This window comes from Nematolebias whitei, chromosome 5 (assembly GCF_014905685.2).
Source record: "Nematolebias whitei isolate Nwh7 chromosome 5, NemWhi1, whole genome shotgun sequence".
Classification (NCBI taxonomy): Eukaryota; Metazoa; Chordata; class Actinopteri; order Cyprinodontiformes; family Rivulidae; genus Nematolebias; species Nematolebias whitei.
In genome coordinates this window covers 29,874,809-29,897,772 of record NC_056502.1, presented here as the reverse complement: position 1 = coordinate 29,897,772, position 22,964 = coordinate 29,874,809, and the positions used below count along the sequence as shown (strand labels likewise).

Genomic DNA, 22,964 nt, shown 5'->3' with positions numbered 1-22,964 from the left:
CCATTTTGGGTCACGGTGGTCGCTGGTGCCCATGTCCAGCAATCACTGTGCGAGGGGCGGGGTACACCCTGGATGGATCACAAGTCCATCAAAGGGCCACATAGAGACAAACGAGACAAACAACAATTCACTCTCTCACTCACACCTAGGGACAATTTAGAGTTACCAATCAGCCTAACATGCATGTTTTTGGTCTGTGGGAGGAAACCGGAGTACCCGGAGAAAACCCACGCATGCACGGAGAGAACATGCAAACTCCACCCAGAAGGCCCCTGGACCGGGATTTGAACCAAGGACCTGCTCGCGGAGAAGCAGCAGCTCTACCAGTTGCGCCACCATGCTGCCTGGAAACGTGAATCCAGTTTTACAAATTGTATTAAAATCAATGCAGGAGAATGTTACAGTTTATAGCGCTGGGCAGTCCTGTCCACGACGTGAGATCAGGAACCAGAAGGGCCAGATTTCTCATGTCATTACAGATTTATACAAGTAGGTATCGCTGCAGGCAAATTCGGAAGGCCACATATGATTGGATGAGGCGTATCCGGGGAGTCATATCTGATTGGACTATAGGAAAATGGGCATGTCTGGCCGGCCACATCTGATTGGATGATAGGAAAATGGGCGTGTTTGGCCGGCCACATTTGATTGGACGATAGAAAATGGGTGAGTTTGGCCGGCCGCATCTGAGTGGACGATGGAAAAATGGGCGTGTCTGGCCGGCTACATCTTATTGGACGATAGAAAAATGGGCGTGTCTGGTCGGCCACATCTGATTGGACGATAGAAAAAAGGCTGAACGATAAAAAGCCGTTTGTGAATTCAAAAAGCGTTCAATACAAAAACAACTGGACTTTATTTGTAACAGAAGGTGTTTCGCTCTGTTACAAATAAAGTCCAGTTGCTTTTGTATTGAACGCTTTTTGAATTCATCATGTCCTGGATGACTGAGAATCTTCACCAGCATAAAGCCGTTTGTGTTAACCACAGACACATTATGTCTAAAAACAAGGCGTTACTGGCAGATTGTGTTAATCACAGGCATATTATGTCTATGGTGTTAACCGGTTCGCCATCAGCGGTGTCTCCATAACTTCTTTTTCCGCCTCTCTTAACACAGAACTTCTGGTTACATTTCAAAATAAGAGCAACATAACTGGGTAGTGGGGAGAGCTAAATGTTGTTTTTTTTAAATACCTAGCCATAACATTAAAAAACAAATTCCATTTTGGTTGTTGAAAAATGTGAAAATAGTTACAATCGATTCATAAGAAAGAAACATATTAATACTTAAACTGGCCTTGGGACAAAGGATGTTGCCTTTAACTTCACATTTTCTTGTTCCACCTGCAGTCACTGCAGATGAGTGATTGCCAGTTTCTGTAAGATTTCTGCAACTGGAGCAGGTATTTCTGTTTACTGGTTAACTTCCTCAGCTGTCTCACATTTTAAGGGTCAACCCGACTCCATGTTTCAGCTCCTTCCATAGATCAGATCTCATAGAAGAGCACTTCTAAAGAGCAAATTTTGTTTTTAGCGTTTGTTTTGGGCCATTATCTCATCATAGGACTCATGATCTTTAATTGAGACCAGACTTTTTGGACACATGGGAGCAGGTTTCGCTTCAGATGTTTCATATTTCATTGTACCCAGACCAGACTCAAGCCAACCTGTGTCAGGTGCAGCTACAACCAAGAACAAAAGAGAATCTTCTTGTGTTTGACGGTAGATGTAACGCTGGTTCTTAGAAACTTTCAGTTTTAAAAAAGAGTTGACGTAACTTAACTAAAGAGCAGCAAATACAGCTAGCCAATCTGTGTTTGCCCCCCACAAACGCCTATTAGCCAGAAACGCCCACTTTTGGCCTGCGGAGAACCCCTTCTCGATTTATAGGCCCTAGACTCCTCCTTCACGGAAGGGGAGCACAAACTATCACATGTATGAGGGGAGGGACTAAGTGTGGTCGCTTCTGAGTTAACGTGAAAGGAAAAAAATGAGACGGTGCTTAAAAAGCTGTTCTGCGTGATGTAACAAACAAAATTAACTCTATTCCCTGACGGATATTGAATCACTGGGAGACTCTTTTTAGAGTTGCTGGCCCCGTTTAAACCAGCCAGAAGCAGGTCATAATTTCGTTATAATCCCATCTCTGAGCAGACCAAAAAACCCAGGGTCATTTTAAATAAAAATACTAACAATATCCTGAGGAAAAAAGATAGTCTTCAATTTGATTTTATTCAGATATGTTATTAGAACATATGCTTCAAAAATGTCCTTAAAGTGTGTACTTAAACATTTTTTGTATGTCCTGAAGTATATTTCTCTGCAGCTTAAAGTTCAGAGCATTGTCTTTTTTTTTTTAACCCATCCTGTGATGTGAATTTCTTATCCCGCATTTGTGCTTGTAAAATAAATATGTTGTTTACATTTTATTGCTTTCCCCCATAGCGTTAAAATAATGTTGTTTACTATTTGTTAACTGCCTTTTTTGCTTGCTTTTCTGTCCCTGCAGCTCCGTGTGGAGGTCACTTTACGGGTTCAGAGGGAACCGTTTTGTCCCCGAACTACCCACATAATTACAGCAGAGGTCAGAGCTGCATCTATGACATCTTTGTTCCTGGAGACTTTGGTAAGCAATTTAAGCTTTATTTTATTGGCGTCACAAAACATATTAAAACGTGTGTATGTGTGCACGTGTATTACATGTATCTTGTTCTCAAGTGTTATAAAACTTTGAATATGTTTTTTTTTTTAAATATATAAATGCCAAGAATAATAGGTTAATGGAGGATATGTTTTGCATTCTCCAGGGTTTAATTAATGTGGATAGAAGATAGCTTGTAAAGAAGTTGAATATTATTGTCAGACATGGTCAAATGTCACCAGAAATTACTAAAGAAAACACTCAGACTTGCATTATTAAATTCTCAGAAGAGCTTAATTTGTATTTCAGGCTTTTCAGTGTTTTGCATATTTTAAATGTTTTATTCTTACTGTGATTGACACCCACGGTAAACATTCCTGTTCCACTGGAGTAGCTATTTAAAACTGATTTTGTTTTGAATCTAGCTAATGGTTGAGCATAAAACTACGGTAAATATTTTGTGTTATGAGTTTGCTTTGTACAAGTTGAGACGCACCATGGTGAATGATAGTGTTTTAGCTTTATTCATAAGAACTTGGCAAACAGAAATGAATAGTGCTGGCGTGAAAACTAGGTTCTTGTTTTTACAGTATAGGCTTTTGTTGTACTAACTGCGAAGGGTTGGAGCAAGCAGATTCTCATCACTGTGTTTATCCAAGCATGTCTTCATACATACAATTTAGTGGAGATCTCAGGAAGACCTTGACTTGTTTCTGCTCAATATTCCATGATATCTATAATATGGACAGCTGTTTCTAGTCTCTAATGCCCTGTCCTTGTAAATCTCACATCGATCCCTTGTGCGGTGATCCACTCTGATTGTTTACATCTTCTCTTGCCTTCTCCTGCTGCTCATGGTATCCAGGAACTCACAGGTCTTCTTTAATAAATAATGCATAAAAAATGCTTTTTTGGGTTTAAACTGCCAGCAAAAGTCTAATGGAGCGTGGAAGGCTCCAAGCAGTATTCCCACATGATCCTGTAAATTTATTCTTGGGGATGCAACATAGAAACACTGGTTACTGGTGATGCTCAAGACTGCTGTGTTGTGGCTTGATTGAAATGTGCTCTAAAAGGTGGTCTGACTATTCAGCTGGGAATTTTAGCACGACTAGAACAAACTAAAATTGTTTGGTACCACTTTACACTAAGGTTCCGCTTATAGATGCTACTAGATAGTTTATATATATGTTATTAATTCCTCTTTAAACACTTTATAAATCATTAACAACTGCTAATTATGCATTAATTAAAGGTGACAGAGGGACAAAATGGACCAATTTCTTGCCAAATAGTGAGCCAAATCTTTTCACCTATATATTTCATCTAGAGTTGTTATATTAAACATTTCAGACTAAGTTACTACCTTGTAAGCACAATAAGCATTTGTAAACCTATTTCTTTAGCATATAATATTGTACTTTAGGTGCGTATATAACTTATCTATAAATTATTTATTAGTATCTATAAATGGAGCCTTATTATAAAGTGGTACCAATTGTTTTAATGGAAATCTTGTGCCATAATGTCTCCTCTTTCTGCAATATGCTACCAGCAGTGTACAAATATCAATGCATTTGTTTGTACTCTCATTGAAACAATGCTTCCTTCCTTTTGAAAATTGTTTTATTTAGAAATATTTGTCAAATAATTATCTGCTTGTCTATGATGTGAAATTGCATAAACAAAAACAAAAAACTTATGAAATTAAATTACTTCTTTTTTTACAACAACATCCTAAAATATCCATTCATCCATCATCTTTACCTGCTTCTTCCTTTTCTGGTCGTGGGGGACACTGGTGCCCATGTCCAACAATCGCAGTGCGAGGGGCGGGGGACACCCTGGACAGGTCTTCAGTCCATCACAGGGACACATAGAGACAAACAACCATTCACTCTTTCACTCACACCTAGAGACAATTTAAAGTTACCATTCAGCCTAACATGCATGTTTTTGATTTGTGGGAGGAAACTGGAGTACCCGGAGAAAACCCACACATTTACAGAGAGAACATGCAAACTCCACCCAGAAAGGCCCCTGGGCCAGGATTTGAACCATTGAACTTATCGTTGAGAGTCAACAGCTCCACCAGTTGCACCACTATGTCGCCCCATGCTATGATAGTATGGACATATTTGTTGCTTCCATCTTTTAATTATTGCATTATAGTCTTGTTTTAAACTATCCATCCGTCTCTCCATCCATCCAATTATTTTTACCCGCCTTTCCCTTTATGGGTTACGGGGTCACTGGTTCCCATATCCAGCAGTCATTGTGCGAGAGGTGGGGGACACCCTGGACAGGTTGCAAGTCCATCACAGGGTCAATTGAGCTGCTTTGCCATTGAAAAGTGTGACTCCACTCGACTCTCGTCTTATCGGTTCTACTCAGGTGGAGGTGATTTACCACTGTCACTTGTTTCCATGCTCTATGGGTGGGATTATCAATGCAAAGTGGGCAGTATTGTAACAGGACATTGTGTTAGAGACACTCCACCCATTGTGGTCCTTAATCTCCTTATAATCTGACTTCAATTTCTTTAGCTTAACTCGGCAATGCCTATAAATCCAGGTGTAGCCGTGCTGTGCCATGATCTCCAATATATCTCTGTAAATGCACTCATTTCTTGTGGTGCCATCCATCAACATGATGAGGAAGTCGCAGCTCAGCTGTAATTTGCATTTTTTCGGGGCGGGTCATCCAGTGACGTAGCTTCGCTGGCCAATCAATAACTACTGTCTGCACAATCAAAGTCTACATCTAGGAGCAATCCACTTGGAACCTCGAACAAAGTGGTCCCATAAACCGGGTTGAGTGGGGTGTGCACTTACAATGAGCAGGCCCTTAACTGATGTGGTGTGGTGCAGAATCAGTGATAATATGGACAATGATACAACCATTTACGCTCTCACTCACACTTAGTGACAAATTAGTTACTTGAGCTACCATTAAACCTAACATGCATGTTTTTGATCTTTGGGAGGAAATTGGAGTACCTGGAGAAAACCCACCCATTCGCAGAGAGAACATGTAAACTCTGGCCAGAAATGTCCCCAGCTGGAATCTGATCTAACAACCTTCTCGCTGAAAGGATAAACTAGGTAGGCCTTAATTAGTATTACAAGTTCCTTCAAGCTTTTTTAATCAGATATTTGGCCTATTTAAAGATACCAAACATGCCACTGAGTAGTTTGATACCCTTGTGTGCACCACAATGAACATGGAGCAGAGAGCACAGATACCAGAGCTGTGTTAGGAGCTCAAAAAGAAGATTTTGAATATTCATGTTTAAGTAAAGGATACATTACCCTCTCCAAGCTTCATGTTCCTCTGACAACAACTGTCAATTTTTTAAAGAGAATAAGGCTCACAAGACAGTAGCCATCCTTCCAGGGTCTCAATGGAACAGGGAATGTAACCACAGATTGATCAGATACATAGTGCAGCTGGTAGATTAACAGCCAAGAAAACCAACCATAACTGGTAAGATTGAACTTCCAAGGTCAGTTGGTCACTTTCTGATTGCACGGATCTGTTGCTCTTTGACTCAAATTGGGCTTTATTGAAGAGTACCCATGGAGGTTCTTCTGTTGAAGGACACAAAAAAGCCAGATCGAAGTTTCTGGGATTGATAAGACAACTGGTGCTTGTTTTGCCATTTGTGTTTTTAATGCAGAAAGTTACATACAAACTTATTTGCCTCTTTATATATCCTCATCACCCATAGCTAAATAGCAAATACATATCATGTTTCTGTTGTTTTAGTTGAAACAAGAGTGCAAACAGACAGGGAACTCAAAATAAAGAATAATATTTATTTACAAAACAAAAAGGCTGACGTGGCAGCAAAAACTTACATAAATGTAGGAGATGGAAGACATGGAGGGAGACTGCTGGAGAGCACGTAACGCACAGATGACAAGAGAACACAAAGATGCACAACTTATAAGGAAATTAACAAAAGACAATGATGAACACCTGGGGTGATTGGGAGCAGGTGAAGGAGGAGCTGAAAACATGAAGTTATAAAACACTGTGGACGGCAGGAAACAAATACACAAACACAATAATACAAAGAAAAGACACAAGACAGAACAGAGTCTTACAATAAAATAATTTGTAAATCAATCATTTGTTTGTGGCATTAACAAAATATCTCAACTAATGAACAAATTATAATGCAACTCAGAAAGCAATCATTGAATGTACAACAGAATATCTTTTGAAATCAACCTGATTGAAGTTTCATTGTCAAAGCAAGCTCAACTTAAGCTGTGGTTATTAAGCCATAACCCATAAATAGATTTAACATAAGTCAAACTCAATCAGTTATTTCAGCAGATGTGTTAATATTTGGTTTAAATGTAGCTCAGCTATTCACAACACTTACTCCAAGCTCTACTCATTATGTGAGATCTTTACTTTAAACTTTTTCATATTAACTGTTGGCATTAATCCTGTTTATTTTTCCTGCATAATAAACGCGAGAGGGATTTTAATAAAACATTTGGAAGGTAATCACTGGAACAATTGATTAACTTCTGAAGTCAGTCCAATTCAGGATAGCTGCCACAGCTAATTTACAACACAAAAAGTCATACCTTAGTCAGTTTTACAGATATTGAACTAAAAGTTGATGTAGTAGAAGTTGAGGGTCACCAACAAACTCTAAACCTAACATTGTGCCATATTGCATGTGATTTGTAGGTTATACTTTTTTTTCAAAGTTTGAAAAGATTAAACTGCTATAAGTCTGTCATTTATCAACATGAGATGACCTTAGTCTAATATTCTGACATGAAAGGCAGCAGACAATGTGCATTCATTCAAGGAATTGTAGGCTTTGGATTGATAAAAATGCAAATAGCCAACATCAGGTCATCAAATCTTTATTTTCAGTTGGTGGTATTTTTTGTCCCAATCATATAAGTCACACTAAATTAAAAAGGACAATTGCAGCCTGAGGAGTCCAGTATTTCAATGGTTTTAACCTCCACAAAAGATTATTGAGAGAAAAAAAAAAAAAACATGTTGTCTGTGTAGCATCTTGGAAGCAAAATTTAGCCTTTAGGCAGTAAATGGAATCACATTTCAGTATCTCGTATACAGATGATTGAAATCTGTAAGCGCCCAGGGTAGTGTCTCAGATGTGTGTATTCTGTCCTTCATATGAGCCAGAGCACGCCACAATCCTTTCAGACATTGTATCGTTAGTTGCACTGGCAGAAAGAAAGATATAATCTCCTAACTCTGCCTAAATGAACTAAAGGGTTATGCACTTGGGTTGCAATGTTGGATTATTATGTGGGTGAATGTCTTTTTGATGTCAAGGTGGAGTCAAGAAGGGGCAGCTGAAAGGATTCCAAAACAAATCATTGGGGGCGTAATCTTTACAAAGGATCTGAATCACAACTAGTCCTCCAGACAGACTTCATTTTATCACACAATGACAAAATTCATACTTGGCGTAGCTGCTTATTTACAATATATTTGCATCAAAGACTGAAGTATTGTTTTTGAAAATCTCTTATATACATGCTAAACATAATTATTGTTCTAGCATTCCTTGAAAGAATGTACCTGTATATCTGTAACAGACCGATATTAGGATCAGAAACAGCACCAGAACGCAGGAGTAGTTTAAAGGTTTTATTTTTGTAACCGCTTCTGGTGGAGGCTTGGGTCCAGACAGTGGCCCAATCTATCAACAGGAGAGACTGCATGTGAGGTTTGAAAAGCGATGGCTAAACTAAAACAGTCACTAACCTTCTCAATTGGTAGCAGGGTAGGAAGAGGAGCCATGGACTGGGTGATGTCACTAAAGCAGGATGATGGGATGTCCAGATCTCGTGATCCAGTGAGGATAGCAGGGGATCAAGAGCCAGGAAAACAAAAACAAGCAAAGCAAAAAGTGCCGAGAAGGGTTATCCAAAAAACGTGGTCGAGAGAGAGCAAGCAAGGGTCGTATTATCGTGGTCAGAAAATTGTAGAGGTGTCCAGTCAAGAGCAAGGCAAAAGTGAAGAGTCAGGAGACGAAGTAGAGTTCAAGATCAGAAAAATTGCTGGAGAATTTTCTGGCTGGAGAGCTTTCAATAATCTGGCACTGAGGAGAATGAGAGTGGAGCTTAAGAAGTGAGCTGAACAGGTGTGGCAGGTGAGTGGTGATTGCAGAGACGGGGTGCAGCAGATGAGTGCAGATTGCTGAGAGAGTGTGACAGGAGCTGAAGACGGGTGATAGGCAGTGCAGGACCGAACAGGATGAAATAAACAGAAACTGAGGGGGATCCAGGGGCGAACTATGACAGAACCCCCTCTTTAAGGTCCGGCTCTTGACGGACCTCTAGGCTGGTCAGGGTGAGCCCTGTGAAAGTCCCTGATGAGAGACTTGTCCCATATGTGGCAGGCAGGAACCCACGAATGTTCCTCCGGCCCTTACCCCTCCCAGTCCACAAGGTAGTGGGTACCCCACCGCCTGGAACGGATGAGTCTCCTGACGGTGTAAGCCGGGGCACCCCCAATGAAACCAGCGGGAGGAGGGGAGCCAGAGGTGGGCCTGAAACGAGGCTGTAAAAATGGTTTGAGTCTAGAGACATGAAATGTTGGGTGCACCTTAAGTGAAGGAGAAAGCCTTAGACGAGCAGCCACCAAGTTAATCATCTTGCTGATCGGGAAGGGTCCAACAAAACGAGGAGCCAGTTTGCGACACAACCCGTAGGGGGAGATCATTGGTAGACAGCCAGACTTTCTGACCCACCTGATATGAAGGTTGAGTGGAGTGCCGCTTGTTGGCCTTCCTCACATAGGCTGCAGAAGATTTTAGGAGAGCTCTCCTAGCTTTCCTCCAGATGCACTGGCATCTGATGGCTGCCCTGTGTGTCGATGGTACTTGGGCCTCCCTCTCCTGGACAGAAAATATGGGTGGTTGGTAACCGAAAAACAACATGAAAGGGGGACATACCTGAGGCAGATGAGGGTAATTTGTTCATGTCGTGTTCCACCCATGGGAGATTCTCAGACCATTTGTTGGGGTCCCCTTGACAAAGTAGGTGCAGCTTGGTCTCAACCTCCTGGTTTACTCTCTCTGACTGTCCATCCGACTGTCGGTAGAAACCTGAAGAAAGGCTGACAGAAACCAAGAAGACTGCAGAACTCTTTCCAAAAATTTTGAGATAAACTGTGGGCCTCTATTGGAAACAATGTCTTTAGGGAGACCATGCAACCTAAAAATCTCTCTGGACATGATTAAGCTAAGCTCCTTGGCAATGGGGAGCTTGGTGAGGGGAACAAGGTGTACCATTTTAGAGAAACGGTCCACCACAGCGAGGATGACTGTGAACCCTGAGGAGGAGGGTAAGCCAGAAACGAAGTCCATGCTGATATGGAACCATGGTCGAAAAGGAATAGGAAGGGGGCGGAGAAGACCCGCTGGGGGTTGACGAGAAGGCTTTGTTTGGTTACAATATTGACATGAAATTACATAGTCTTCGACATCTTTAGATAAGGTCTTCCACCAAAATTGTGATCTAACTACAGTGAGGGTTTTATTGATACCAGGGTGGCAGAAAATGTGTGAGTCGTAGCAGAGCTTGAGTACCTCTTTGACCTTATTCTCAGGGACAAAAACTCGATCCTTGGGACAGTCGGATGGAAGCAGTAGATCCCTATTGGCCCGATGTAGATCCATTTCAAGCTGGGTAATAGAGAGTCGCGCAGTTTCAAGGAGGATGAAGTCCCCCTCAGAACTTGTTTTAGGTGATCCACTGCCCTCCATTATCCAAGAAAGGGCATCAGGCTTTTGGTTCTTTGTACTGGGTCTGTAAGATAAAACAAAGTCAATGCGAGAGAAAAAAACAATGCCCATCTGGCTTGTCTGGGGTTCAGGCGCTTGGCGGTCTTAAGATATTCCAGGTTTTTGTGGCCAGTCCATACGGTGAATGGTTCCTTGGCTCCCTCGAGCCAATACCTCCATTCCTCGAGAGCCAGTTTAACGGCAAGCAGTTCTCGGTCACCCACATCATAGTTCTGCTCTGCAGCAGTGAGGGTCTTAGAGAAAAAGGCACAGGGATGTATTCTCCCCTCACTGCTGCGCTGGCTGAGAACTGCTCCAGTACTGGAGGCATCAATCTCCGCAATAAAGGGTTTATTGGGGTCCGGGGCATGGAGAATCGGAGCTGTGGAAAACAAGGTTTTTAAATTTTGATAAGCATAGTCGGAAGCAAGATTCCATGTGAATTGGGTCTTGGTGGAGGTTAGAGTATGAAGGGGACCAGAAATTATACTGTATCCTTTGATAAATTTTTGGTAGAAGTTGGCAAATCCAAGAAATCTCTGAAGTTGTTTACGGTCCTTGGGAACAGACCATTCTAAGACCGCTGAGACCTTGTTAGTGTCCATAGATACTTGGTTGGGGGATATTATGAAGCCCAAGAAAGATGTAGAAGATTGGTGGAATTTGCACTTCTCAGCTTTAACATACAAGTTGTTTTGCAGAAGTCTGACCAGAACAGTTCCGACATGTTGCTGGTGGGACTCCATAACTTTAGAAAAAATGAGAATGTCATCTAAATAGACAAAAACAAATCAGTTTACCATATCCCTGAGGATATCATTGGCCAGGGCCTGAAAAACAGCTGGAGTGTTGGTAAGGCCAAAAGGCATCACGAGGTACTCGTAGTGCCCATTAGGAGTGTTCAATGCTGTTTTCCACTCATCGCCTTCCCTGATACGAACCAGGTGATAAGCGTTTCTAAGGTCTAATTTGGTAAACACTGTGGATCTTTGGATGAGGTCAAAAGCTGAAGACACGAGGGGCAATGGGTATTTATTCTTGATTGTGATCTTGTTTAGGCCTCTGTAATCAATACAGGGTCTCAGAGTACCATCCTTTTTGCTTACAAAAAAGAAACCAGCCCCAGCCGGGGATGCTGAGGGTCTGATGATACCAGCTAGTAATGACTCTTGGATATAATTCTGCATGATTAATTGTTCTGCATGGTTAATTTTTCGGGTCCAGATAGCAAGTACAAACTGCCTCTAGGAGGAGTAGTACCAGACATTGTCTATGGCACAATCATAAGGTCTGTGGGGGGGCAACGAAGTGGTCTTCACCTTGTTGAACACCTCCCTGAGTTCATGGTACTCAGTAGGGACCCTGGAGAGGTCGGGGTAGGTCTGCTCAATATTTTCAGACTTGATAGATGGTAGGCTAGCCTCTGTGAGACAGGAGGAAAGACACTCCCCTGACCAACCCACTATCTCCTTTTTCCTCCAGTTAATCTTGGGGTTGTTTGCAAAGCCAGGAGGCCCCAAGAACAGGTAGCTGTGGAGAGTTGATGACAATAAACTTAATTCTCTCCGTATGATTCCCTCCCAACATCAAGACAACAGGCACAGTTTCAAGACAGGAGTCATTGAGAGAGTGTCCATTCAAAGCCAGAACCTTGTGGTCTTTATTAGCTCAATACCCAAGGATAGGGCAAATTGTTGATCAATAAACTTGGTGTCAGCCCCCAATTCAATGAAGACTGACACTGCAGCAGGGCTCTTACCGATGACTTGGATCTCAGCAGGTACAGTCAAAGGTGAGGAGATTTTTGGGTTTCTGGTCTGACTCAGCAGGTATTTCCTCTCGCCTGCTGAGTCTAGTCTTTTAACAGACATCTGGAGATGACGTGGCTGTTCTCCCCACAGTAGAAGCAGAGGTGAAGCTTCCTCCTCCGAGCCTTCTCCTCAGGTGTGAGACGACTCCTGCCCAGTTGCATGGGTTCAGCCATCTGCAAAGAGGTAGTGGAGGGGGCACTGGTCTTTCGAGAACCAAGGGTCTAGACTCACCCCCAGGTTTGGGCGCCCTCCCGGGTCTGCTTCCTCTGTCACAGGCTCTTTCCTCGAGGCGCAGATCCACATGGGTAGCCAGGTCTTCCAAGGCCTTGAGGGACTCAGGATACTCTTGGGTGGTTAGGTGGTCCTTGATGTCATCATTGAGACCTTGAAAAATAATGTATCGGTTAGATCACCCTCGTTCCAACTACTGTCAGCTGCTATGGCATGAAACTGAATAATATATTCAGTCTCTCGCTTCTTTCCTTGCTTCACAGAAAAAAGTTTGCGACCTGCTTCTCTCTCAGGCAAAACGGGGTCAAAAACTCAGCACAGTTTCTTGGCAAAGGCAGAAAAAGAGTGGCAACTCCTACTGTTAGCTTGCCACTCTGAAGTGCCCTAAGATGCAGCTTTACCAGATAATAGGGAAATGACATATGCCACCTGAGCACGTTCAGTGGGAAATGAAGAAGGTTGTAGTTCAAACTGAATCTCGCACTACGTCAGGAAAGGCCGGCACTGGTCAGGTTCACCTCTAAAACGTTCTGGAGGAGACAGGTGTGGTTCCAGGTGAGCTGTAGGAGATACTTGAGTGACAGCTTGGGCTACAGCCATGTGTACAGGTCTCTGAGAAACAGAATCTTTAGACAACCCTTTAAAGCACAAATGATGTCCTGTACATTGGATTCTAATTTAATTATTGCCCCCCTCTACACCAGAGCACCACTCCTGAGCTGGTGCTGGATCCATCTTGGCCAGACTATTCTTTAACGGACCGGTTTTAGGATCAGAAACAACACCAGAACTCTGGAGTAGTTTAAAGGGTTTATTTTTGTAACTGCTTCTGGTGGAGGCTTGGGTCCAGACAGTGGTCCAATCTATCAACAGGAGAGACAGGTTAGTGACTGCACGTGAAGTTTGAAAAGCGATGGCTAAACTAAAACAGTCACTAACCTTCTCAATTGGTAGCAGGGCAGGAAGAGGATCCGCGGACTGGGTGATGTCACTCATGCAGAGAAATCTGCAGCAGAAAAGCAGGATGATGGAATGTCCAGATCTCATAGTCCAGTGAGGGTAGCAGGGGGTCAAGAGCCAGGAAGACAAAAACAAACAAAGCAAAAAGTGCCGAGAAGGGTGATCCAAAAAACGTGGTCGAGAGAGAGCAAGCAAGGGTCATATTACCGTGGTCAGAAAATTGTAGAGGTGTCCAGTCAGGAGCAAGGCAAAAGCAAAGAGTCGGGAGACGAAGCAGAGTTCAAGATCAGAAATCAAGGTCGAGGAGAATGCTGGAGAATTTTCTGGCTGGCGAGCTTTCAATAATCTGGCACTGAGGAGAATGAGAGTGGAGCTTAAGAAGTGAGCTGAACAGGTGTGGCAGGTGAGTGGTAATTGCAGAGACAGGGTGCAGCAGATGAGTGCAGATTGTTGAGAGAGTGTGACAGGAGCTGAAGACTGTTGATAGGCAGTGCAGGACCGAACAGGATGAAATAAACAGAAACTGAGCAAACAATGACAATATCACCTGCCGCTTTAGTCAAGTTCATTTCAATTTTATTGACCTTCTCAACACATGTGGTACATGAGGTGGAACGAAATTATTTTCACAGGGTACTGGTTATACCCCAAAATAGCAAAAATATAAAATGTAAAAATGTGTCATCTAACTAAGATCATGTTTCATTATACGTCTCTCGAAAGACAGACTTATTTTAGTACTAGAATCTCTGTCTGTATGTTTGTAAGCTTTTTCTAGTCCAGGCCATAATGATCTGCTGAAAACAATTTAATGATACTTGACACACATATTCATCATTGCTATATGAAGTGTCACATATATTTTTGCATCACCCCAGCTCTAAGTTCAAGTTCAAAAATCAAGGTCAAAGGTTACACAATGTCATTGATTGTCAGGGCCATTGCTATACAGTAGATTGCTATGTTATTGTTTGATGTCAAACATCAAGGTCAAATGTCATTCAAGGTCTTTGCTTTTCCAGGCAATAACTTCTGATCCACTCAGGATAATTTAACACAACTTGAAAAAAACAAAAACATTTGTACTACCACTAGACAGCGTGTCACAGGATCTTTTTATCACTCCAACTCTAAGTCCAAGATCATAAATCAAGGTCAAATGTTACACAAGGTCATTGATTGTCAGGGCCATTGCTATATATTGCTGTATAGTTGTTTGTCGATGGGGGTATAATGTACCATATTCAGCACTCTTGTGTAAATAGAAATCATAGAAATCAGAATTTCCCCTAGTTAGGGAGGGCAGTGGAGACGACTCAGAATGAGGGAACAGGAGTCCCCTATCTAGCTTGTTAGCCTGCGCATCTGTATTGTGTGCTGCTAGTTTAGCACTACGCCAGTGCCGGCAGTTGTCGGTAGGGATGGGGGTGTTCAGTTCTGTTAGAGCAGGACGCCCTGCTTGTATAATGGTAGGGGAAACACTGGAAATATTGTCTATGCTTTGTAAATGCTGTGTGATGCATGACCAGGTGATATCGTGAGATCTTACAATATGTGTTAGCAATCAGTGTGTGCGTTGAGTTCAACTCTCAGTTAAAACTGCATACGCTTTAGCATTTTATCTGTAAATACGAGTAAAATATAACAATTTTTGTGTCGGCAAAGCTTGATAAGTTGTAGTGGCTATTTTGAATTGGAGTGTGTCCAAACAATAATAAGATGTTGATATACATCCAATGATTATTTTTAAAAGTTTCAATAAAATTAAACCATTGGTATGTGCCAAAAGTTAATACAACCAAACATAAAAAAAATAGGCAAAAACGTTATTGCGACTTTGCGTTTGGCAGTGGGCAATACGAGTTACAACTCTTTGATGTAGTGAATTACGTAAGGGTCGTTAGATGTACATCTACCTCATGATGTAGATGTGATTTTGTGTTTTGATGGTCCATTTGCTGTGGTGGCTACCTTGAACATGTTGTCTGCAAAAAATATTTAGTTGCAGATGTACAGTACATCCATTGATTACTTTTTAGAAGTTTTGCTAAAATTTGAATAACTTTTGGAGTCAAAATGACCACCACAGCTTATCAACCCTTGCATGCACAACAATATATAACTATAACTCAGACAGTTTCACAGATCAAGTTAAAATTTAGTGTGGTAGTAAGCAAGTCATCCCCAAAACACTCAGTGCTAATTGATCAGGCAACATTTTGACTTTAAAACCTTCATATGCAAAGCGACAAGTGATATTCATTAATTGTAGGAATTTTACTTTGGAATTGTATTTGATTTTGAAGTCATTATTCATTAAAAAATTCATTCTAGAATTGTGCCACTCAAGGTGGCTGCATGTTGGAGTAGCTCTCACATTCATTCTGAGATTTTGCTTTTGAAAACATTATTTCCTCTTTTTATGGATGTAAATCACTTTTTTTAGATGATTATTTCCTCCGGTATCAGATGCTGTGCACCTGGAATGATTTTTACTGAAACCTTTTTTACTTTTGGACATTTGTTATGATGCGTAACCCTGACAACAAGGTGGTTTTCTATACCAGGGAGTTGCTGATTAACATCTCAAAAACTCAAATAATACCTCAACTACAGCCCTAAAATCCCAGATGAGTTGAAAAGGAGGTGCCGTGGATGCAGTGCATCTTGTCTACCTGGAGGTGGTGCTCGAGTGCCTGACCACCAGGATCTTGGAGGTGGCGGGAAGCATGACGTGACAGCGGAAGGACTGAGATTGTCCCCCGGCACCTGCAGTGTTGTCTGTGGCGACGATGGGCTCGGCAGACTGCTGGGAGGAATGGCCATCACTCGAGGAGGAGTTATGCCCTGCATTCAGGCAATCTTGCTGCCCAGGAGGACCGAGAGGCCTGCTGAGTCTGGGTGGACGGATCGGCATTTGCAGCCTGCTACTTATGGGACTGAATTTGTTGTGGCTTCTCGGACAGATGAAGTCTTTTGGATGAAATACGAAACATTTCAACAAAAAGAAACTGTCCAGAGGACCTGACTTAACTTTGTTGGAGTCTTTTTCACCTGGATTATTGATCATGCACTTTGATAATTTGTTGTAGGTGTTCTTTAATCATCCACTGGTTAATGAGATATTTTGTTAACATAGTTGACTCTAAATCATTAGCAAAATGATGTTAAGCATTCTTTTGGCACTCAGAATATGTTTTGGGGATCCTTAAAACACTAAATTAATTAAATTAAAAATCTTTACACATAGATGCATCATCACTATCGGAGTGTCACATACCCTTTTCATCAGACCAGCTTCAGGGCCAAAGTCACAAATCAAGGTCAATGGTTATATAATATCTTTGTTTGTCTGGGCCATTGCTATAGATTACTGAATTACTGTATATTAGTTTGTCGATGGGTGTATAATGGGCTGTGGGTGGAATTTTTGGTTTCACTCTTTTGTAAATCTATATGTGTATTCTGTCAATAATCATAAGAGGTTTGTTGCTAAAGTTAGAAAAGTGAGTGCCTCCAACCTGATGCAACATACAGGACAGCTGTGGATAAGTGGTTAGAGCAGTTATCCTCCAATGTGAGAGTTGTGGGTTTGATTCCATCAGCAGTCACATGCTGACGTGTCCCTGGGCAAGACACTGAACTCCTCATTGCCTCTGATGTGTGTCCCATCGATTTATGAATGTGATAAAGCACTGATTAATCTTTGTACAGATATAGTATAGTTCTGTATGAATGGAAAAGTGAGGGCACAGGTTGTATTGTAAAACACTTTGAGTATCTTGATAAGACGCTATATAAGTACAGTCCATTTACCATTTCACAGTGTGGTCTATGCTGAATCCATACTCTCTAAACCCTATGCAGTCACATTAATTGTGTGCAGCCCGTTCTGCTCATCACCATTTAAATCAACAGTAAAATGGTCCAGTATTTATCCATCTTGGCCTTTAACATGAAACTGTTTGGCCAGAAATGTTTCTAGTCATATTTTAAACAATAACTCTGACTGTCTTTAAGAAGGCATGCATTATTCATAGCTCTTAACCTTTGCCTGTAGCACTGCTTGTAAAAACGCATACGTACACAGGCCACAAAATTCATTTTTATTTATATATTTTCCAACAGCTAGAGTGTAACATTTTCATCTTGTCCAGCAGGGTTAGCAAGCTCTTGCACAAAATTGGAAAACGAGCCTCAAACTCATTTTGTATGACATCGCACAGTGGGGGAGAAATGATCAACATTAATGGCTGACAACATCACCAAACTGCATTTACAAGTAAATAGATTTTCTGTTTTTCCTGTTTGTATCTGGCTGACTGAATTTAGTTGTTCAATGCTGCCTTCTTTATGAATGTTTATATCTTCAGAGGTGAACAAAACTCTTCCAATAAGTAGAACTCAGCATAAGACTTTTTTTTTGTTAGTTTTATTCTGAATTAGACTCCACATGAAGTATATTCACATGGTTATGTAGCAGCATTCACTCCAAAGATAATTAAAGATAAATAAGCCTTGAAAATCAAGTGCTTGTTGTCAAATTCCTCATTAACATTTAGATTAATCTTAAAAGCCTTTTGTACAAATGTAGTAAAAATTAAAGCAAATTTTTATATTTTTGTTACATACTACAATTACTAAAAAAAAAATTCCTGAAACTTGGACTAATTTGAACAGTTACATATATCAAAAGATCACTTTAAAGCATATTAAAAATTATTACATTTGCAAAAGTTTCTACTCACCTTCAGTGGAAGGGTCCTCATAATGAGTCAAGGTGAATTTGATTTTATAGACACATTTATTCACCTCTGTTTACCTGCCCATGGCTTTTTATAGCGTCGGCGTACATGTCTATAACAACAACATATGCATAATGTTTGTTGCAGAATGTGCCAGGAAGCAAGACGGGAGCCACTGACTGATTGCTGTAATAAATCTAGGCTGTAACAAGACAGGCATAAAATGAATGAGCGAGAGTCTGTTGAGATTGCAAAAGGCAACGGGTCCAACCAGAAGAAAGAGCCATATAGAGCTCTGTTATTTGCAATAGTCTCAGGAAGAACAGGTTAGATAGAGAGTGCTATAATGAGTGAGAGATTTATAATGAGCGAGTCAGGAAATGAGCAGACGAAGAGAAAGAAGTGGGAGTACTGCTGTGAGCGATCATAAAAACCTTGACCCTGGAGGCTAGCTGGTTGTTGACTCATCAGTGATGTTTGCTGAAGAGTTGGATTATGCCTAAAGCAACCAGAGTAACCAGAACAAGACCCTTTTTATCCGTCTACATCAGCTGATAAAAAAAATCGACATCCAACAGTCACATTAACCTAATGTGAGCAGGGAAGTGTTATTACTGCAGTCTTGTAGCTTTGGCACAAAAGGTGTTAATTAATTACTGTGCTCATTTTTACTGTGAATTTGTAAATATGCACTCTGCTTTCAATTGTACTGTATATATCAAATAAGCATTTCTGATCAAATAAATACTTTTTTTTAAGTATAGTTTTTATATTATCATTGCCTCCGATGTGTGTCCCATTGGTGTATGAATATGATAAAGCACTGATTATTCTTTGTATAGATCTAGTAGAGTGCTGTATGAATGGGTAGATGAGGACAGACTAGTGTAAAGAGCTTTGCTTATCTTGATAAGATAGAAAGGCGCTATATAAGTACAGTCCATTTACCATTTACAGTCCATTTCTTTTCAAATTGTTCATCTTAAATATTTCAAAGTGGCACGTGGTTTATTAGAATTTGACAATTTATCACCTGTCTAGCAACAAAGTAGTTTTTAAAATAAATAACTAGGAATAATGGGATTCATTTTAAAGACATGTTTGATAGAAAACTTTGATTTAAGTATAGATAGGGAAGAAGAAATACAATTTTAGTTACTGAGATAGCCAAATGGTGTCTTTATGAACTTACTGGTATATTAGACAAATCTCAGTGACAACAAATTTCATACTTTGATGGTTTTTTTTGCACTTCAGCCTGTGCACATTCTGACTCATTTTGTCACACTGGAGTGACTGCTTATACTGGTTTTCAGTTTTGTGTTAGTACACTTGTATTAGATGTGAGTAGCAGCCATGTAGAGTACAGTATGTCATTATAAGAAACAAGTAAATACAACAATAAAGACCCAAACAAAAAAAGAAAAAGAGTGAGTTAAACTAAACCAGATTTAAATACACATTCTCTTTCTCCTCTGTCTATTCGGTGACCAATAAGTCCAGTTTCCAGTCCAACAAAAGGAGTTATTTCCCAAGATAGAGGCTTAATGGACTGCCTGCAGCTTATGCCAAGATGCTGCCACATACCCACTGCCAGAAGAACAAATACGATTGTGGTACAATAATGGGTCATTAAAAATATATACGTCTTTGCCGTCATATAGAACCTAAGGTTTTTGTGAATGAGATATGTGTGTGCTGTCACAGTTCAGAATCTCAGAGGGCCCCTGCTCCTGCAAAGCAAAGATGACTGCTACCTTTTCTATAATTTATATCCAGAAGAACAAACATATGCTCTTTTTCCCCTCAGTTTTTACTTTTTCTATTGTTTATGTTGTGAGTCTCTACGACACCTTTAATGAGCTTGCCTTAAGGAACATGTTACTAATCCAGTGAATCTTGATCAAAAATGTTTTTTTTTTCTTGTATTCTAGTTGCATACTGATGTCCAAAAAAAACCTTTAAACAAATATCTTGACAAAGTTATAGCCATTTTTGTTTGGTAACGGTACTTTTTCAGTGGAATGTGAACAGCTGGTGAATTGCATTTGCAAGGGAGTCTCCAGAAAGTCTCACATAGTTATGTCCATCTTCATTTTAAAACTGTACTGCAATAGAATAAGCATAAATGCGTTTGTACAAATAAGCATTTGTGGAAGTTGGGGCGAATGGCCTATAAACAGTTTTGAAGCTGTGCACACAAAAACATGCCAATATTTAAAAGAAACGGCTGTCCAAAGTGTGGCTTCACAGCTTGAAAAAATAAAATAAAATTGAAAGCACGACCCTGGTCTGCCACTCCACAGGCATTGTTCCAGTCCTCAGTTTGATATTAAAGGGGTGTGTCAGTCATGACATCCCCACAGTGCCTAAAGCTTTAAGCATCTTAGGGCAAATGTAGTCCACCCCTGGTGCCTTGCCACTGGGGAGATTTTTGACTACCTTGGTGACCTCTTCCATGGTAATGAACTTGTCTTCCTCACAGTCCTCAATCTCTCTTTAAAAGTAGCCATGGTGGCCGGGTTAAGGAAATCTTAGAAGTGCTAATTCCTCCACTTAACTATATCTCTAGTCTGGGTCAGCAGTTTCCAACCAAAACCAAGCATGTCCTAGGATGGGGCCTGCTTTTCTTTTCAGTGTTGCTTTATGTTTGTAAAAGCCTCCTCTAGGCCAACAGAAACTCCTTCTCCATGGCCTCTTTGACTTATTTCAATGCCCGAGTTTTTGCATTTGCAAATATTTTATGGGCACCCTGTACTTGTCAGCTGCTTCCTGCATCCTTCAGGACAGTGAAGCTCTAAAAGCTTCCTTCAGCTTGATGGCCTCCAAGTGAAAAACTCTCCCAGATGTTTGAGTTTAAGATTGCATTGACTTGGGGCTCCACCAGACAGTTCCAGTTCCCCATCACTATGTGTTTCTGTTCTCAATGCAGGTCTGACTTGCATAGCACCCAACTTCTATGGTCCTCCTGGCAGGTGGTGGGCCCACATGGAGGTGGCATCCTGTCTGCCTTTCAAGCTTGGCTGGGCTGAGCCCCATAGCCAAGGTTTGACCAACAAGGACTCACAGTTGAGCTTTCTCTCAGTCTCTCAGGAGGTGTGCCAGTAACACTTTTCTGGAAGAGGTTCCTTGGTGACATTGATATTTATCCATCAAGAATTTTGCCATGGACAGTCTGACCTCTTTCCTGAGGCCTATTTTCTATATGAGACCCTATCAGGGGCCAATACCCCAAACAACATAGCCCACAGTACCAAACCCATCTACCATGTTAAAGTGGCAGTTACAGTATGTGCAGGGGAGAGGAGAAGTTCTGAGAAAATCAGAAAAAAAAAATACTATCTTAGCTTGACTTAATAATAGTTACATGATATTATTTATTTAGGCAGCACAGTGGCGCAGTTGGTAGAGCTGTTGCCTCTCAGCGAGAAGGGTTGCTGGTTCAAATCCTGGCCTGGGACCTTTCTGGGTGGAGTTTGCATGTTCTCCCCATGCATACATAGGGTTTCTCCAGGTATTCTGGTTTTCTCCCACAGACCAAAAACATGTTGGTCACCAATCAAAAACACATACCAATCAGCATGTTGGGCTGACTGGGAACTTTAAATTGTCCCTAGGTGTGGGTGAGAGAGTGAATGGTTGTTTGCCTCATTTGTCTCTATCTGGCCCTGTGCTGGACTGGAGACCTGTCCAGGGTGTACCCTGTCTCTTGCACAGTGACTGCTGGACATAGGTGCCAGTGATCTCTGTGACCCAAAAAGGAAGAAGCAGGTAAAAATGATGGAAGGATGATATGTATTTATTTTGGCGATGACCAGCTGCATCCAGGGCCTGAATTCCTACATTTTTTTATTAGTTTCTTGTTCCAAACAATATTTAAAAACAGGCGTTCTAACAAACCATATGGCCTGCAGTCTGTTGTTTCAGCTGGAACATAGTTAAGCACAGTATTCAGAACCAGACTGCATTCATTTTCTATTTTTGCTAAAATCTGCTGTGAAGTATGTGGGAAATACTTAAGCAGAGAAATGTGCATATTTACTATGAATACGGAAAATGAGTCATTAGGCTTGCAGTTCTTTTGCATGGGTGGATGGTTCACAAGTTTGGTAGATAGTTAATTATAAACATGCATCAGAAGCTAATGAATTGTGTATTTTCCATGAGGATATTATTTTCTTTGTTGTTTCTGTCAGAAATAATGACTGATGTATAGATGGAGGGTTTGATATATTTAATAGATAGGCACTTGGGTTCATAAAATGCTTGTATTTTGTTCAGTATGGTAAATATTTAACACATTTGTGGGTAAAACTTTTAGCTTGTTCAGAAACTTTTTAAAGCACTTCTTTCTTAACAATTTAAACTTTAACATTTTAAGCTTAAAATATTTAAAGTAGGGTTCTGTGTAGTTATTAGCAATCATCTTACCTGCATTAAAAATAAATGAGCATTATTAGTTTGCATCAGCTGAAGATCTGACGAGAGTGATGAGCTGATGCGTAAAGAGCCTAAACTAAAGCATATTGCTTCCATCTTTAAACATCCATCTTTACAAATGTTTATGCCTTCATTATTAGGCATTATTTCTATTACTTTGTATTTGAATGGCCCTGTGATGGACTTGCGAACTGTCTAGGGTGTACCCCGCCTCTTGCACAATGATAGCTGGACATGGGCGCCGGCGACCCTCGCGATCCAAAAAGGAAGAAGCGGGTAAAGATAATAAATGGGTTGTTGGATGGATTGTTGGATGGATGGATGGATGGATGGATGGGTGG

The 22,964-nt window shown here is 40.9% G+C and overlaps 1 protein-coding gene across 1 annotated transcript in view; it reads left to right on the top strand.

The window, feature by feature from the left end:
* Window positions 1–22,964, top strand: part of LOC119410362 (CUB and sushi domain-containing protein 3) — a 416,314-nt gene that overhangs the window by 217,493 nt on the left and 175,857 nt on the right. Inside the window, exon 28 of the mRNA XM_037677273.1 lies at window positions 2,513–2,629. Within this exon, the coding sequence (XP_037533201.1) occupies window positions 2,513–2,629 (117 nt within the window). The remainder of the gene's footprint in view (window positions 1–2,512; window positions 2,630–22,964) is intronic.